Source organism: Myotis davidii, unplaced genomic scaffold (assembly GCF_000327345.1).
Source record: "Myotis davidii unplaced genomic scaffold, ASM32734v1 scaffold2042, whole genome shotgun sequence".
In the NCBI taxonomy this organism is placed as follows: Eukaryota; Metazoa; Chordata; class Mammalia; order Chiroptera; family Vespertilionidae; genus Myotis; species Myotis davidii.
Genome location: NW_006293469.1, coordinates 73,913 through 92,398, shown reverse-complemented (window position 1 = coordinate 92,398; position 18,486 = coordinate 73,913). Strand labels below are relative to the sequence as shown.

The window sequence follows — 18,486 nt, the reverse complement described above, 5'->3', positions numbered from 1 at the left end:
GAAGGGCTTTATCCCAGTCGGGCAGGGACCCCAAGAAGCCCAGCCAAGTACTGGCCTCTCAACTCAAGGCAGGAGTCCTGAACCATCAACTTGTACACACAGGTAACGTGTCCCCGATAGACAGATCATCTTGTGTGTCTTTGTTCTTTTGCCCGCACTCATGCACCCAAACAAGTATTAATGATTGATCTTTGCAAAATCAAATTCTTTTGTTGGTGTAAAGGGATGTGCTTCAAATTCAAGAGTCTTAGCCCCCTTTAGACATGAAACACAAATGTGAATGTGAGAACAGTTTCTTGCTCTGGGGTTGCATGGAACCCATCTATACTAATAAAAAGGTAATATGCTAATTAGACCAGACGTCTTCCAGACGTCCTTCCAGACGGAGCCACAGTGGCAGGGGCTGAGGCAGAGGCAGCTAGGGGGTGATCAGGCCAGCAGGGGAGGGCAGTTAGGGGGCAATCAAGCAGGTAGGCAGAGTGGTTAGGGGCAATCAGGCAGGCAGGCAAAGGGGTTAGGGGTGATGAGGCAGGTAGCAGAGTGGTGAGGGGTGATCAGGCAGGCAGGCAGGTGAGCAGTTAGGAGCCAGCAGTCCTGGATTGCAAGAGGGATGTCCGACTGCCGGTTTAGATCCAATCCCTGCAGGCAGTTGGACATCCCCCGAGTAATCCCAGATTGGAGAGGGTGCAGGCCGGGCTGATGGACACCCTCCCCCCCATGCACAAAATTCATGCACCAGGCCTCTAGTCTGTATATATATAAAAGGCTAAGAGACCATCTGACCGGTAGCTATGATGCACACTGACCACCAGGGGAAGATCCTTCAATGCAGGAGCTGCCAAGCTGCGGTAACTTGGCAGTAGCAGTTATCAGGTGACGTATCCCGGAACCAGAGAGGAGGGAGCCTGATTCCGGGGTACGTCGCCCAAGAACCTCCCTCTTGCAATCTGGGACCCCTCAGGGGATGTCGGAGAGCCAGATTCAGCCCAATCCCCACACTCCAGGCCGAGGGACCCCACCTGCTGGAGGCACCCTGCAGATGCCCTTTGAGCCACAGTGCTGCCCCAGGTGTGGCCCATCTCTCCCAGTCCCGCCCCGCTGGCCACCTGCTAATTAATTTCCTTTTAATGTGCATGAATCCATGCACCGGGCCACTAGTCAGAATATAAACTCCATGTCAGCAGAAAGTTATCTGTTTTGTTCACTACTGTTTCCCTATGACTTAGAGTAAAACTTATCCAACAGCAGTTGCTCAATAATAGATGAATGGACCCATAAAAATGTTGTTATGGGGATTGTATGTGTGTGTACATCTGGGGAGATGACCATAGCTTTTTTTCAGAGGGAAATGTAACCCCAGACAGGGAAAGAATAATGGAGTTAGCACATAAGACAGAGACTTGCTGATGGTTTGTAATCTACTCTGCCAGTCATTTCAGGCACATGACATGTGGATGTTGGGAGATTTTGTAAGGGGGGCATGGACCCTCACATACCTTTCAAAGCTTCATTGATGTAGGTTTTGTGGTAGAATATCCGATCAGTATCTTCCACCTTTGGATTTGCCAGCCCCACCCCATTTTCGGTGACGTAAATGGGGATGTCACCATACTCTTCTTTGATCCAGTTGAGCAGTCTCCGCATCCCCCAGGGTGCAGCTCTGTTCAGTGAGGTGGACGGCCATGAAGGGTCCTCCTCCTCAATCGTCTCCTGGTCATCTTGGTAGGAGGGTGGGTTTAACCTCGGCGTTGTGTACCGCACAATTCTGGAGGAGTAGGTGTTGAGGCAGAACACATCGGCCGTAGCCTGGACGTACCTCTTTTCTTCCTCAGTGAAACTGGGCAGGCGGGACGCGGCCAAGTGCTGCAGTTCACTCCTGTTCCCCACTTTCCACTTCATGGCCTCGGGGTAGTCCCCATTTCGGAAAATGGGGTGGGCGAACCAGCCCAGCGAGAACTGCAGCATTCGGTCAGCTGCCTCCACGTCCCGTGGGACCTCGGGCGACTTGGGCTCTGCCCAGTGTGCACTGAGGCTCAAGGAGATGACCCCCTTCTGCTTTTGCCGGTATTTCTTGTCGTAAGTGTGGTAGACTCTGGCATGAGCTTTGATGAGCGCATGGCCAATCCTGTAAGGCGCCCAGCCTGGGTCCTTCACATTTGGGGGAAACTCCCCTGAGCCATAACCCAACCACGCCTGGTACATGGGCTCATTAAAGGTCATCCAGAACTTGACTCTGTCACCAAAGGTCTGGAAACAAAAGTCTGCATAGCTGTTAAACAACTCAATCAAGGAAGCATCCTCCCAGCCTCCGATATCTTGCAGGGCCTGGGGCAGGTCCCAGTGGAACAGTGTCACCATCGGAAAGATGTTGCTTTCCACCAAGCCATCAATCAGCCTGTTGTAATAATCGACGCCACGGCTGTTGATAGAACTGTTTCTCCCAGTTGGGAAAATCCGAGACCAGGAGATAGAGAAGCGATAGGCCTTCACCTTCAAAGCTCGAAGCATGTTCAGGTCGGCATCCAGTTGGTTGTAGCTGTCACAGGCTATGTCTCCAGTGGCATTGCCTTTCACGTTGCTGCCTGGTGTGTGGGTAAAGTTATCCCAGATGCTGGGGCCTTTGCCATCAACATTCCAAGCTCCTTCGATCTGGTAGGCTGATGAAGACACGCCCCACAGAAAGTCATCCCGGAACGTGCCATGGTAAAACAGATCGCGTTCAAACTTGGGCTGGTTGGAGAACTTTTCCCAAACGACCTTGGCCTTGGAGGGCACCTCAGATGGAAAAGGGAAGGCTCTGACTTTAGGTGGGGACGTTGCTGTACTGGGTGGTGGCAGTCTTTTCACTTTTTTGGTGAGGAAACCATTCTTTTCAATGATGCTGGTGAAAAAATAGGCAGATTTCCTGGGAGTCCTTGGCCTGCTGCTGTCGTTGAAGTTGACGTGGTGCAGCCCAAACCTCTGGCTGTAACCAGAGGGCCCTTCGAAGCCATCGATGAGGGAACGGGCAATGTAAGATCGAACATCCACTGAGTCCTCCTTGACAGCTGTGGGGAAAAACGAAAATACAGCGGTGTTATTTTAAAGTCTCTGTTAGTTTGCTTTTTAAAGGTTTTCCTTTTGATATGAAAGTTCTGGAAGTGATTTGGGTTACTCCAAAAACATGAACCTCTTTTCTCCCTCATAATGGATAAGGAAAACTCACAAGACCCCACGAAACATCAGGCCACATCCCTGGCCATCACTCAGTCCAAAGGAGCATCCTTGTCTTAAAATGAATAATGGAGAGCATGTGCCCCATCTGCTAGCGTAGAGACCTAGAGAAGCCGTGTGAAGATGGAGGCAGAGATTGGGGCGACACAGCCACATGCCAAGGAATGTCTGGAGCCACCGGAAGATGGAAGAGCAAGGAGGGGTGCTCCCCTGGAACCTCTGGAGGCAGAGCATTTCTACTGGTATCTTGATTTCAGACTTCTGGACTCCAGGACTGTGAGAAAATAAAGACGGTCTAGCAGGTCAACCAACAACCAGAGCCAAAGTAAGGCAATGGCTGTGGGCTCCAACAGGGAGTCAGCAAAGTATTAAGCCTCGTTTCTATCAAATCGCACCTATTGCATACATGGCAGGAAAAGTTGCTCACTCACTCAGTAAATCAGTCAGCACCTGCTTTGTCTCTAGGCTGTGTCAGGCTCTGGGAACATAAAGATGAATAAAAGCCTCATAGGTCAGTGGGTAGAGTGAAGAGCTGAGCCAGAAATAGGCCTCTGGCTCCACTCACAGCATGTTTGGGCACACCATTCAACATCTCAGAGCATCCGTTCCACAGTTCTCACAGGAGGAAAGTATCTGTCGATTGACTGCATACAGCTGTGTCAACGATCACTTGAGGCAATGTCTTAAATGGGTTCCAAGATTACGCACATTACAGAGTGTAACCTTGATGCTGAGAGGAGTACATGTGAAGAACAGAGAGGGGTTCTGACCTCCCTCCGTGGATGTGGGTCTCCATTCCACACTGCAATGTCCAGGGCAAGTATCACTTATCAATTCTTTCTCTTTGAATCTAGACAAAGCCTTGAAATCTTCTCATCACAGCCCTCTAGGCAGACAGCTAGCCACTCTCAACTGAATAGGACTGGCCTGTGAGGTGAAACCTATTTGCCATTCCTTTTTACTTGGAATAAAAAGACATGTGAAACAGTATGTTATGTAAGAGTGAAACTGTAGATGTGATTAATTGAATCAAAGTAAATAATGAGCTGTATATTTTTACAGCCAGTTAAAGGAGATGAAGATCAATGTGGCTGGAGCACTAAAGGAAGAGTTAGTGGGTTGGAGTCCCATCTTAAGTGTCCTCATGCCATCCTGTAATGCCATTATCACCCTATGTTGCAATTTTCTATCTGTGTCCCTCTGTAGACCGTGAATATCCTATGTGAAAAGACAATTTTTGTTTAATATTTTACTGTATTGCACAATGTCTGGAACATAATAGTCAGCTAATAAATATTTGTTAAATAAGTGCATTAAAAAATGATGAGGCTTGATTAATGGACAAGGTTCAGATGGGCAGAATTTAGAAAGGAATAAGAATATGAGAGCAAAAAGTTGAGGCCTTGAGGGGGAGAGGTGGAGGCTGATGTGAAGGACTCATGCTCTTACCACCAATACTATTTTTTGGCTTCATTTACTTGAGAGACGGTCTTGGTCCCATAACACAAAACTGTGACCACTTGGAGAAGGACCACCCACCTTCTGATCACCAGCATATCCACTGCTCTTACCTTTGAGCACCTCATTGATATATTGATTGAAGTAGTCTACTCTCAAGGAATCATCAAGGAGATTTTCACTTTCCCCAATGGGCATGCCGTTCCCAGCCAGGTAGATGGGAACCTTTCCTCTTGTGTATTCCAAGGATATAAACCGCAACAGCCTCCTTATGCCCCAGGGCACCACACGAATCCAAGGGGATGAGGTCTGGGGCCAGGCAGGGTCCACGTGCTGTGAGAAGCCTCCAATGGTATCATAGCTGGGGATGCAGGTGTCTTGTTGGGCCTTGCTGATGAGGCGGGAAGTGTAGTGGGACAGACCCAGGAAATCAGCTGAGCCTTTCAGGAGCTGCTTCTCTGCTTCAGTGAATTCAGGGAGCTGGGCCACGGGACTGGGGCACTGCTTGTTTATCTGTTGAATCTGGGCCCTCAGGGCAGCTGGGTAGTCTCCATCCACAAAGATAGGGTGCGCAAACCAGCCCAGCATGAAGTGCAAGAAGCGCTCAGAGGCTCTCAGGTCCTCGGGACTCTCTGGGGAGAGGGGTTCTGCCCAGTCTGAGTTCAGCACGATGCCCACACGGCCCTGCTGCTGCGGGCGATGGTGGCTGTTGTAGAGGTGCCAAGCTCTGGCATGAGCCTTGAGGACCAAGTGAGCCACCTTGTGAAGAGGAAAGAAGGTACAGTGTCAACAACAGCACCAACAAACCAAAAGCAAGTCAACAACTTAACACCAGTGTCAATAATACCAGCAAGTTAATAACAACAGCAACACTGAAAATGTCAACATCAATAACATCAACACTAATGCCAACACTGTCATTAAAACATCAACAATGTCAACAAGAAGTTAAGACTGATGCTAACAATGTCAACAAGTCAAGACAGTGCTGATGGCAACAATATCAATGCCAATGCCCCCAATATCAACAATGTGGATGACAATGTCAACAAGTCAGCACCACCCCTGAGAGGTTAATAGCAACAGCATCGACAACCATATTGATAATTACAACTGCTAACGAATTTGCTCATGTAATCCCCACAATAACCTATGTGGCAAGTTATTATTACTGCTATACAGGTGAGGAAAACAAGATCCAGAGAGGGTAAAATGCAGGCATTCTGACTCCAGGCCTGTATTGTCACCCACAATGTTAGTCTGTCTCCATTCTCAATAAGTAGTTATTGACTTATTAGTCAACAACTAATGGGGAGTGGAGATCATTTTAGTTACCACACAAAGGAGGGGACAATTCTTTCTAGATTACTTGTTCTCCTTTCCACTTAATAAAATCTAGGGAGAAACATCACCACAAAGAATCTCTCTGTAGATTTAACTGATAGTCTTACAAAGATCAACAGCTCTCCTTGGTGGAGCGCTATGAAAAGACGGGCAAAAGCAGGCTATCTGGAGTATAACACACCTAGATTCAAGTCCTGACTCTGTCACTAACACTAACTTGCTCATTAAGCTCGACCAATATTCTAACTTCAGGTCCCTAGTCTGTTAAGAAGCAGGTAGTTACGGATCCACAGAGGAGAATTAAGTGAGCCTGTACATATAAAGCCCAAGAGGAAACTCGGGAGTGCAGAGGAGAGCTTGCTGCCGCTCAGCTCCCCTTCCTTTTTATCATCTGAAGATGACGACACTTACTTTTGAAGAATTTCACATCAAAACTAGAGGTCCGGTGCACGTATTTGTGCACCGGTGGGGTCCCTTGGCCTGGCCTGCCAGTTTGATTCACAGTCAGGACACATGCCTGGGGTGCGGGTTCAGTCCTCGATCGGGGTGTGTGCAGGAGGCAACTGATCAATGTTTCTCTCTCTCCTTTCCCTTCCTCTTTCTAAAATCAATAAAAACATATACACTTTTTAAAGTACGCTTAGAAAAAACAAAAAAGAAGAAGCCTAAGGAGGAAAGGTTTGGGTGACACGCAGGAGACACGCAGAAAGGTGCAAACCTTCCATCTTCACAAGCATAGTTTCTCTTCCTGGGGTACTTGTTGAACAAGAGCAGGATGGAAACCTTGACGAAGTGCTGTAGTTTTGGCATTTTATTGAGGCATTTATTCATTTCCAGCTCATGCTAATTGCAGACATTTTGAATTGTTTTCCAATTTTCTTCTGTGTGTTAACATCATTTTCCCCAAAGGTTTTAAGACCTCACGGACATGGGCTGTGTGTCCTCCCTAAGACCTAGCATGGGACACAGTAAATGCCCCCTTTAGAACAAACTCCGAAGGGTGGCAGGGGTGAGCCAGGCTAACATGTCCCTCCTGGAGAATGCTGCCAGGGAAAGCTGGTGGGTTTTCTGGGAGATTTTGAAGAAAAAGGAAAAGATGGAAGGAAGCCATTTTATATTTTGTCTCTATTATATACATCTCCTTCTTGTTGAACTAATACCCTGTCTGCTCTCTGGAAAGCCAACCCGTGCCACTCCCCAGCTCCCCGCCTCTCAACCACTGTGCTGAGGGGTAGAGCTGGGACCTGGACCCAACCTGTCAGCGCCCCATGTGACTCACACAGAGACCAGAAACACAGGGAGACTTGCTGCGAATGACAGACAAAGGCATGCTTGCTTCCAACTGGTCCTGACATATGAGAGAGGGCTGCTGCCACCTGGCCACCGGGCAGCCCAGGAATAAAGCCAACAAGGGGGCAAGAGCAAAAGCGAAACTGGGTCCTGGTAGCATTGTCTGTGGTCTGATCACCTAAACCAAGACTTTCCAGTTTCCTGAGCTCATACATCTCCCACTTGCTGGATTGAAGTTGGGTTTTCTGTCAATTGAGAGTCCTGGGTGAATCAGAAAACTTGCTTTGGAGTCAGGCAGACTTGGGCTCAAATTTTGGCTTCTAACTAACCCACTAGTGATGTCATCATGACCAAATAGTTTCTCCTCCTGAGCTACAACTTTCTCACCCATCAGGTGTCCTGAGGATATAGTCACACCCATCAGTGTTGCCCTGAGGATATAATCACACCCATCAGTGCTGCTCTGAGGATGTAGTCACACCCATCAGTATTGCCCTGAGGATATAATCACACCCATCAGTGCTGCTCTGAGGATGTAGTCACACCCATCAGTATTGCCCTGAGGATATAATCACACCCAGCAGTGCTGCTCTGAGGATGTAGTCACACCCATCAGTATTGCCCTGAGGATATAATCACACCCATCAGTGCTGCTCTGAGGATGTAGTCACACCCATCAGTATTGCCCTGAGGATATAATCACACCCAGCAGTGCTGCTCTGAGGATGTAGTCACACCCATCAGTATTGCCCTGAGGATATAATCACACCCATCAGTGCTGCTCTGAGGATGTAGTCACACCCATCAGTATTGCCCTGAGGATATAATCACACCCATCAGTGCTGCTCTGAGGATGTAGTCACACCCATCAGTATTGCCCTGAGGATATAATCACACCCATCAGTGCTGCCCTGAGGATGTCATGACTATTTGTAAAGAGCCAGCACTGTGCTTGGACAAAATAAGGTGATTGACACTTTATGGTTCCTTCCCTCCCTCTGATTTCCTTTAAAAAACAAAAAGTAAACACTTGCTGGTAGGAAGATAAAATGACTTTTTCCCACCAAACGTCCTATCTCTTCTAACGAGTAGGAGCTGCAAAGAAGAGAAGTACCTTAAAGGAGGCCACTCCTGGGTCGGAGATGCCTGGTGGGTGTTGGCCGGTGCCGTAGCCCGCATAGCTCATCACCCACGGCTCGTGGAAGGTCACCCACAGCTTCACACGGTCCCCAAAGGTGGAGAAGCAGAAGGCTGCGTAGTCCAGGAAAGCGTCCACCACACTCTCGTTCTGCCACCCGCCTCGGTCCTGCAGGGCCTGCGGCAGGTCCCAGTGGAACAGCGTGGCCATGGGCTGGATGTGCGAGTCCAGCAGGCTGTCGATCAGCTTGTTGTAGTAGGCGACACCCCGGAGGTTGGGGCTGCGCCCGTGCCCCGTGGGGAAGATGCGGGACCAGGAGATGGAGAACTTGTAGACCTGAGCCCGGAGGCCGCGAAGCAGGGAGACGTCGGAGTCCACCTTGTGATAACTGTCACTGGCCACGCCCGGAGTGGCCTGGCCCGTGGCGGCCTTCTGGGGTCCGAGTCGGTCCCACACGCTTGCCCCTCTCCCGTCCTCAGCCCAGCCTCCTTCCACGTTGAAGGCTCCCGTGGAGACGCCCCAGAGGAAGCCTTCAGGGAAAACATCTCGCAGGAAAGCATCCCTTTCCGCCCTGGGCTGGTGAGTGAACGCTTCCCAGACGCTCCGATAGGCAGAGCTGGGCGGCGAGGAGCCCACGGCCGTCTCCAAGCCCCACTGCCGGGCACCCTGCAGGGTCAGGCTGCCAGCCTGGGGACAAGACCTGCTACGACAAAGTGACATGGAAGGACGTGGTAAGTAATGACTCTGAGTGCACGTGCCCCCCGACTGACGAACAGTGACAAGGTCTGTAATCGGTAAAGACACAGAGACCCTGAGTGGAAAGCCATGTCCACAAAGTCACGGGCAGGAAGTGGCTGGTGGGGGGGGGGAATTATCATTATTACCCCTTCTTAGTGGAGTTGTCATTGCTCCTGTGTGCACACAAACACTGTACCAATGCGACTGCTCTCTGTATTAGCTCACCCTGAGGACTGTCTTCAGTTTTCATGCCACACCTTTTTTTTCCTTATGATTTATTGTTTATAAAACATAGGTAATACTAATGCTGACTTCAATGTACTGAGCTTTGATTCTGTGCTGGCCGCTGTGATAAAACGTATGCATGTTATGTCATTTGACTTTCATAATGCATTTATGAGCTAGGAACTATATTTATCTCCACCCTAAGAGGAGGAAGCTGAGACTTAAAGAAATGAGTAACTGGCAGCAGCTACTTGGCAGCTGGCACAGAAGTTTCAATGATCGCACTGCTGTGCGCCTCTGTTGATATGTAGCTGGCGGAGACCAGCCTGGCTGCAGCCTCCTTGCCCCTTCCTGCTGCCTGGACCTGAGGTATCCATGCTGCACCAGGAGGAAGGAGCCTTGTGAAGGCTGACAAACAACAAGAGAGGAGCCTGGATTCCTGGTGATTATAACCACTCTAGACTGCCCCTCTCCAGACTTTATGTAAATGAACTCATATCTTGTTGTGGTTTTTTTAATGGAAACTTCCCCTTGATCACATAGCTTGTGAATGGTAGAATCTGTATTTTTAAACACATATCACTATGTATGTGTGTAAATGTATAGACATTTATGTCCACATATATTTTGTTTTATTTCAGAAATAAATATATATGGCCCTAGCCAGTTTGGCTCAGTGGATAGAGCGTAGGCCTCTGGACCAAAGGGTCCTGGGTTTGATTCTGGTTAAGGGCATGTACCTCGGCTGCAGGCTCCTTCCCAGACCTGGGCCCTGGTTGCAGCTCTTGCAGGAGGCAACCAATGTGTTTTTCTCACATCGATGTTTCTGTTTTTCCCTCTCTCTTCCACTCTCCCTAAAATTCAACAGGAAAATATCCTCTGGTGAGGATTAAAAGATAATAATAAATATATCTGAAATAAAACATTAAAAATGCTCTCGTTATAAGCACTGAATTCTGATTCTTTACTCCCTTCCTTTTTTTGGGGGGGGGGACGTTTTGTTTTTTAATATTTCAAATCAAACCTCTAAATTGATTTCCCCATCTATGGGCCATGTCTGGCAGGCTAGAAAGCTGCATGCCAGAGCCTGCATAGTTCCACCAGCAGAGGGCGATCCTGAGGAAGGATGGGTATAGATTTTGGTCTGGAGAAGAGAACACACTTGGGGAAAATGGGGTGGAGTACAGAGCGCCTCCCTGTCCGAGGGCCATCATGTGGAGAGGGTTGGCCCTTCTACTGGGTTGGCCCAGAATGAAGAACTGGTGGAAGTGACAGGGGTGCTGTAGAGGGGCCTCCCTCTATTCAGGGAAGCCTGGGCCTTGCCACCCTAACTAAGCACCTCCTGTGTTATGAAGCATCAACTCACCCACATTTGCTGTGAGAGTGGTGAGGGGAAATGATGAGCTATAGCTGTGAATTATCCAGAACGTATGCACGGCTCTGGAACACAACAGGGACACAGATGACACCCACTCAGTGCACAGCGTCGGCGGCTCTGACCCTGACTGTCCAGCTTGGGTGGGAAGAGGTCTTGAAGAAATAAATGAACCGCCCCTGGTACAACAGAACTCGCCGCGTAAACCTTGGAGCTGGGAGTCCTGGGTTTGCCTAACGTGGTTAGATATTTAGTACACAAAGCCCCTGTCTCTGCCCAATCCCTCCAGCTGTCCCTCCTCCAGCCGGCTCTCCCTCTGCTCCAAGCCACCTCAGAGCACCCCAGATAAGCCACTCTCCCCGCTCTGGGGAGCAGTGCTGTGTTTCATGCCTCACTCTTGTGTCAGAGTCATGGATGGGCCTCTTTGTCTCACCCCCAAGTTCTAAAACTCTCAAGTGACAAAACAATGTTAGTCCTCTTACGACCCCCTCCACCTGCCCCTGCACCCAGAGGTTCTCCATCAACATCTCCTGGGTGAGGACCCCACTGTCAGTTTAACATTAGCCAGTGTAACCTTCACTTCAGGCAAAGATCAAGGGAACCCTGGAACTGGTGCCATGTATCATCTCATGCTTTTATAATCATTAAGCTCTCAAGGTACCCCTTTTATTATGACCTCTTGAGTTTTGCTTTCTTTTTTTTAAATTTAATATATTTTTATTGATTTCAGAAAGGAAGGTAGAGGGAGAGAGAGAGAGAAACATCAGTGATGAGAGAATCATTGATCCATCGCCTGCCGCACGCCCCACACTGGGGATTGAGGCTGCAACCCAGGCATGAGGCTCCTGGTCCCTAGGTCGATGCTCAACCGCTGAGCCGCACCAGCGGGCTTGAGTTTTGCTTTCTGAGAAGTCATAGCTCAGCTGACTCCAGGTGTGGTCAGGGAGCAGGTCCAGCCCATGTGCCCACTGCACCGCGCGGACTCCAGCACAGAGCCTGCCGTGTGGCGGCTGCTCGGGTGGTGATGTGAACTGCTGATTGGAAGTGAGCTGACAGGATTAAACAACAGGAGGAGAACCAGCACAGGACAGCCAAGGGCCGGGAGAGGAAAAGTGCAAAGAGGGGGTGGTGACTGAAGCCTACGAGCTTGGACTGAGCCATGCTAGAAACATCTGCGGTGAACACAGGGAGCTCTCGCTGATGGTCTGGCAGCCAAGTGACGGCCTCTGTCCTTCCCTACTGCACGGTGCACGGAGCTGCCCTGGTGACACACCCCGGGGAGTTGAGGGTCTGGGGAACTCCCAATGCGGGTTTCCACACCGTCCTTTTCTCGCTCCCTCAAGAAGCACATTGGGATGTGAGTGGGCAAAGTCCTATAATCATGGGGAGAACCTCAAATCTGCTCTATTTTTTAAGAGGTCTTTTACAAATTTTGGTCATTTGTTAAGAAATTATTTGCAACTCCAGGATAAATTAAAGTCTCTGTCCTGAGAACACCCCCGAGTTAGGCTTCTGCTGCATGGTCTCCTCACGGGGACGCTGTCTCACATTTCCACGAGGAAACGGACGCAGAGGACTCACCTCTTACTCAGACCACGCAGTGTCGGTGGGGTGCTCAGATCTATCTCCCCCGCCTGCTCTGCCACGAACTCCCAGGACCGTAAACTAGAAGGCAGGGGTGCAAATCCCAGCTGTGTGCCCTTGTGTGTGCGTGGCAAGGTGGCCCAATGACAGAGAATTCCAGAACCATGTGGGGCCCAGAGTAAGACGCGGTGAGAGATGGCTTCGCCCTGCTTTCCCCTCTGAGCCTTCGTCTTCCTCCTCTAAAATGTCCGCCATTAACCTACTGGCCTGAGAGGCAGATGACAACAGTCCCATGAGGTGACACGTGTGACAGAATAGCAGAGTATTCCGCAAATACCAGTTATGGATGGTTTGACAGGAAATCTACATTACCTTTTCTCGAGATCTGATGAACAGTTCAGGAACGTATTAATGTCAGACCCAATGATGAGCCCTTGGTCCTTATTGAGGGCTGTAAGAGAAGAAGCTTAATTAACTCTACCGGAAGCCCAACAATGCACATGATGCAATCAATGGTTTCCCTCACGTATAGGACACACCCAGCCTCTAAGCCAGTGGTTCTCAACCTTCCTAATGCTGTGACCCTTTAATACAGTTCCTCATGTTGTGGTGACCCCCAACCATAAAATTATTTTTGTTGCTACCTCATAACTGTAATTTTGCTACTGTTATGAACCGTAATGTAAATATCTGATATGCAGGTGGTATTTTCATTGTTCGCGACCCACAGGTTGGGAGCCGCTGCTCCAAGCAATGGTTCCAAGCCCTTCTGGAGAATTCCACGGGGTAAGGATCGAAGGAGTTCAGAAGTGTTCTCTACCTACTTAGGACTTAGGACAGTGGCTCTCAAACTCTGCGTGCTCCAGCGTCACCTGCAGAGCTTATTAAACACACATGGCCGGGCCCCTCCCAAGTTTCTGGTCAGTTCTGGTCTGAGGTGGGCTGGAGCCTGGGAATGTCCAACAGGTTCCCAGGTGAGGCTGATACTGCTGGTCTGGCGACCACACATGGAGAACAATTGATTTAGAAATCAAATTTCAGCCCTGACTGGTTTGGCTCAGTGGATAGAGCGTCAGCCTGCGGACTGAAAGGTCCTGGGTTCGATTCCGGTCAAGGGCATGTACCTTAGTTGCGGGCACATCCCCAGTAGGGGGTGTGCAGGAGGCAGCTGATCAATCGATGTTTCTCTCTCATCGATGTTTCTGACTATCTCTCTCCCATCCTCTCTGTAAAAAAATCAATAAAATATAAAAATAAAATAAAATAGTTATAAAAAAAGAAATCAAATATCAGAAAGGGGTGGTTTTTAAAAATATATAGTAAACTATATGTTAAACATAAAACCGACCATTGAAGCCATTTAGAAAGGGATGGCATTTGAGAGCTTGCTGTGCCGTGAGAGGTGAGGGTCAGCACGTGGTGTCTACGGACAAGTTTCCGAGGCCTGTGAAGCCAGCTCAGCACTGGTTACAAGTGGTGGGAAGGACACTACTGACGTGTCCCACACGCTGACCTTATAGGGTGACTGGACTGACTCTCGAGGCACCAGGAACATGCCCCTTGGCCCCTCCTACAGTGTCTAGTCCAGTGGTCCTCAACCTTCTGGCCCTTTAAATACAGTTCCTCATGTTGTGACCCAACCATAAAATTACTTTCGTTGCTACTTCATAACTGTAATGTTGTGACTGTTATGAATCGTAATGTAAATATCTGATATGCAGGATGGTCTTAGGCGACCCCTGTGAAAGGGTCATTCGACCGCCAAAGGGGTCACGACCCATAGGTTGAGAACCGCTGGTCTAGTGGCTCTCAGCCCCCAATGCCTTAACAGACCCCACCTTTCCCCTGATCTGATTGCAGCAGGAGCAACCTCCTGGGCGATGCCAACCAATCAGATTCACTGTTTAGAACCAGAGCTTTGAGGAGGCGGTCCTAGACCTACAGCTCAGGTACCCACCAGGACCAAGTGCAAGTTGAGGTAATGGGGAAATGAACAAGGGTAAGCCGAGGGGCTGGCTGGGGGCAGAGAGGCAGCCCTGCCAAGGGGTGCAGAGGTGAGAAACCTTGGGGAGAGAGGTAATGGAAGTGGACAGACAGACACAGAGCATTCCCATGCTCACACCAGACACCTGGTGTCTGATGGTCTTTATTTGCATAAGACCAAGGTATCCTTGGCATCTTTCTCGGGCCAATGGGAGCTAAGGACCAACAACAGGAAGGCAAGGGGCACTAAACCCACCGGGGATGGGCTCTCACACCAACTCTCCTTGGGTCCTCCTCCTTGGAACCCCAGACTTTCAAGACTGCTACCCCCCACCCCGCCCCGAATCAGTGCACCAAATGTCACTCAAAGCCTTTCCAGCGATGGTCCGCTCACCTTCAAAGAGGCTGAAGAGCAGCTCAACCCAGTTCTTGCTGGTGGAGGGGCAGTCCTGGAGTTTTAGATTGAAGATGAAAACTTTCACTTTTGGCTCAATAGTCTGCAAAGATAAAGGCCAGCAAGTGAACCGAAACTGTACGTCTTTTGATAGCAGGGACCGATATTTCAAGATGAGAAGCTACGAATACTCAATCTGGTTTTGGAAATTACCTCTAGCCTTCCCAGTTAACACAGGCAGCTGACTCCAGGCTCTGCGAGAGAAAGAGCTAACTTTTCAATACCATAGGCCACCCTCCCCACTGACCCCCACCAAGCAGACAGGCCTGTCTTCATCGCCGGCTTCCGAGGCACCCCCTGGAACCAGGCTCTGTGTCAGGACCAGGAACCAGGCAGTGCGCCCTGGCCAGGGGCCTGTGTTCCCACAAGAAGCCGAGTCAGGTGCCTCCATCACGGTATTTATGGATGTCTGGGCTTTACTTCAAGACCATCTGGTTTGGGGGAAGGTAAGGTACAGAAGAAACCAGATCAACCACAAGTTGCTAGTTTTGAAATGGGGGTGGCTTCATTATACTTTGGCTATGTCTGACATCTCCCATAATAAAAAGGTAAAAGGAGCCCGGGCGGTGTGGCTCAGTAGTTGAGCACTGACCCCATGAACTAAGAGAACACCGGTTCCATTCCCAGTCGGGGCGCAGGCCGGGCTGTGGGCCCGATCCCCAGTGCGTCACGGGCAGGAGACAGCTGATTCCTGAGGACACAAGTCAGCCCCTCTCGTGGGGAGAACCCGACTGCCTTCCTGTCCTGGTGTGGTGACTGGGAAAGTCACGAACGGCACCAGAGGGGACACCTCTCCAGCTGGGTTCTCTCCCCACCACTGCGTGACCAGAGTGGCCATCCTGCCCCATTAGGGCAGCTTCTGAGCTGCTGGCCACATCTGGATGTCATTCCCGCCCGCGGAGACAAGAGGAATAAGATCCGCTGCAGGCTCAGTGAGTGGCTGCTGTTTGTCCAGGGAGGTTTACTATTGGCTGGTGGGCTATGAACTGAGGGGTCACAGCTCTGTCCAGCCACTGCGGGAGCAGGGCCCCTTGAGAATGTTTTCATGTAAAAAGGGAAACTGTACCCCACACCCCCCAGCAGCAGTGGAGCCAGGGCTGTGCTGCGTGTCCAACGGGGGCACCCCCATAACCTAGGGTTTCCAAACATCCCCCGCGCCTCGGCCCCGGAGCTGAGCAACAAGCCCTAGTTGAATTCCTTGAGGAAGACGAGAGACGGATTCAGTCACCACAGGCGTCTGCAGGCCTCGGAGACCCCACAGAGCTGCCTGCGGCCGAGAAACCTGGCAGCAGGCCCACAGCGCAGGCGCCGGGCGCCTACGAGGTGCTCACAAAACAACTAAGATCACATGTGATTTTCAAAAGGGCCACCCCAATGAGCATGTTCCCAACACCGTGGGCTTATTTTGGATTTTGAGAGGCAGTGCGGTGTCCTGGGAAAGCCCCGGTCCAACCTCAGCCCGGGCTCCCGACCCAGTGTCTGACGTTGGTTCGGCGGCTTGGTCCTGGGGGTGCTGAGAGGGGAGGTCTTGTGAGGAGAAGTGCCCGCCCGGTGCCCGCGGTAGAGCAGGCCCTGAAACCCAGCAGCTAGCACTCAAACGTCCGGTGAAGGCACCTGCTATTCCGAGGAGACCCTCTTGTCTGTAGAAAACCAAAGCAGCAGCATCTACACGGGCCAGCTGGACACACAGCGATGGGGATGGGACCGATGCTGGTTTGTCCGTCTCAGGCCTCCTGCCTCGGGAAGAACGGAGGCCCGCCTCGCTCAGCACTGAGCCTTAACGCTAACGAGTGTGGCCTTTAAATGAACAACTCCTCTGACGATCCATCTCCGCGGTGGTGGAGGTGCTGGGATCAAAACCAGGGGGCACAGGGCAAGGCGTGGCTTTGTGCCCAAACCTGCAGAGGCTGGAATAAGGCCTGCAAGAGCGCAGCTGGCTCTCCAGGGGTAAGGGTAGGAACCCTGCCAGGACTCGGCAGGTCCAGAGGGACGCTGCTGGGCATGTAGTCAGTTATACTCTGCCAGAAGGGGGCACAGTCGGATTCCAGGAATTAAGCAAGGAAGCACAGCAGTGACCAAGCACAGGAGAGGAGCTAATAGTTGGGTAAGAGACACCTGACATATTCTCTCTAAGGCAAGCATCTATCTATATAATAGAGGAATATGCAAATTAGCCAGGACACTGTAGCCGAACAGCAGGGAGCTGAGGCTGCATGGTGCCTGGCCAGGGGAGGGATCTCAGGCCACGCCCCCTACTCCACGGGGCTTGACAGGGGGACCTCAGGCCACACCCCTCACCCAGCGGGGCTTGATGGGGGGACGTCAGGCTGTGCCCCCCCACCCAGAGGGGCTTGATGGGGATGGGGCCAGCCAGGTCTGGGTCTCCTGCATTTTTGAAGTGCGCGCGGGTGGGTGGGGACTTGACTCTAGGTACCGCGGCGTGCTCCAGACTCTGACAGGCGGGAGATTTTCATATACATTTTACTAACTTTCTTTCATCTCTGACACATCTATTATCGAGAAAAGGCGAATAGCGATATTAAAATATTTCCTCTAAATAATTCCCTTTTAATGTGCACGAATTTCATGCACTGGGCCACTAGTGTTTTTAAATAAACGAGGCATGTGGCCCACTTGCCAGGGGTTTGACATACTCTCTCTAAGGAGTCGGAATCGTTAGACTTGAGAAAAACAACATCTGGGACAGGAAGAAGGGGTCAGAGTTATAAGAAAGTCCCAAAAACTGGTATCTGATTTTGCAGACCTGGGTGTCTAATGTCATTTTTAAAAATTGTGGAAAAATACACATAACATAAACTTTACCGTCTTAACCATATGTAAGAGTACAATTCAGAGGCATTAAGCACATTCACACTGTTGTGCAACCAGGAGCCAAACCCAGGAAATGTCTTTGTTAATCTGGAATTTGGATTCTTAGTGGATTTCTACACAGAAAAGCAGGACTTGCAGGTAAATATTTACCTTAACAGCCAACCCTCACCATCCTTCCCGGGGAAAACCTCGCCTCCCCACATCCTCCAGCGATGCTCTGGGGGAAGCTCCCCGGATACAGTACAGCGCAGCAGGTCTGCCAAGTGTGAGCGGCAGTTCAGTGTACACACTAGCCCACGCGGTAAACGCCGAATGTGCTCCCAGGAGCCGCTGCCACCCATCATCGGACGGGAAATGTCCGACTCACCTGCAGCTTCTTCAGCTCCTGCAGCAGACTCGGGCCTCCTTGGCAATCATAAGAACAATCAAGAGACAGGAAATCGACTGCGTCCTAGAAAGAAGGAAACAGGGTCATCAGAGAGAAGCGATTTCAGATGAGGAACTGCTCAGAAATGTTCTTCTATTTCTCCCCCATCAGTGAACTGAAGACTCCAAAGTGGGATTTTCCAAGGGAAAGGCAGGCGGAGGAGCAGCTGGGGAAGGAGTGAGAATGTGTGTGTGATTCTGGTGGGAGGAGCTGTGTGCTGCTGGGGATACATCACCTATGTACTCAGCAAAGTCTTGGCACCGAGTAAGCGCTCAAAATTGCATAAAAGTAAACGAATGAGTGAATGGAGTGCTGTATGCCAGACACGGCGGGCTCCCACCAAGCAGGTGAGCCCTAGGAGGGCGTTGGTGGCCAGCGCTGCTCTGGGCCGCACATCCGCGTGGCCCCACTTTGCCAGGACGGAG

The 18,486-nt window shown here is 50.5% G+C and overlaps 1 protein-coding gene across 1 annotated transcript in view; it reads right to left on the bottom strand.

Moving 5' to 3' along the window:
* The window catches only part of LCT (lactase), a 42,151-nt gene that overhangs the window by 18,409 nt on the left and 5,256 nt on the right, over positions 1 to 18,486 (bottom strand). The window contains exons 3-8 of the mRNA XM_006767152.2: positions 18,002 to 18,085; positions 14,743 to 14,845; positions 12,738 to 12,816; positions 8,420 to 9,146; positions 4,785 to 5,430; positions 1,497 to 3,047 (exon numbers count right to left, since the gene is read on the bottom strand). Of these exons, the coding sequence (XP_006767215.1) occupies positions 1,497 to 3,047; positions 4,785 to 5,430; positions 8,420 to 9,146; positions 12,738 to 12,816; positions 14,743 to 14,845; positions 18,002 to 18,085 (3,190 nt within the window). The remainder of the gene's footprint in view (positions 1 to 1,496; positions 3,048 to 4,784; positions 5,431 to 8,419; positions 9,147 to 12,737; positions 12,817 to 14,742; positions 14,846 to 18,001; positions 18,086 to 18,486) is intronic.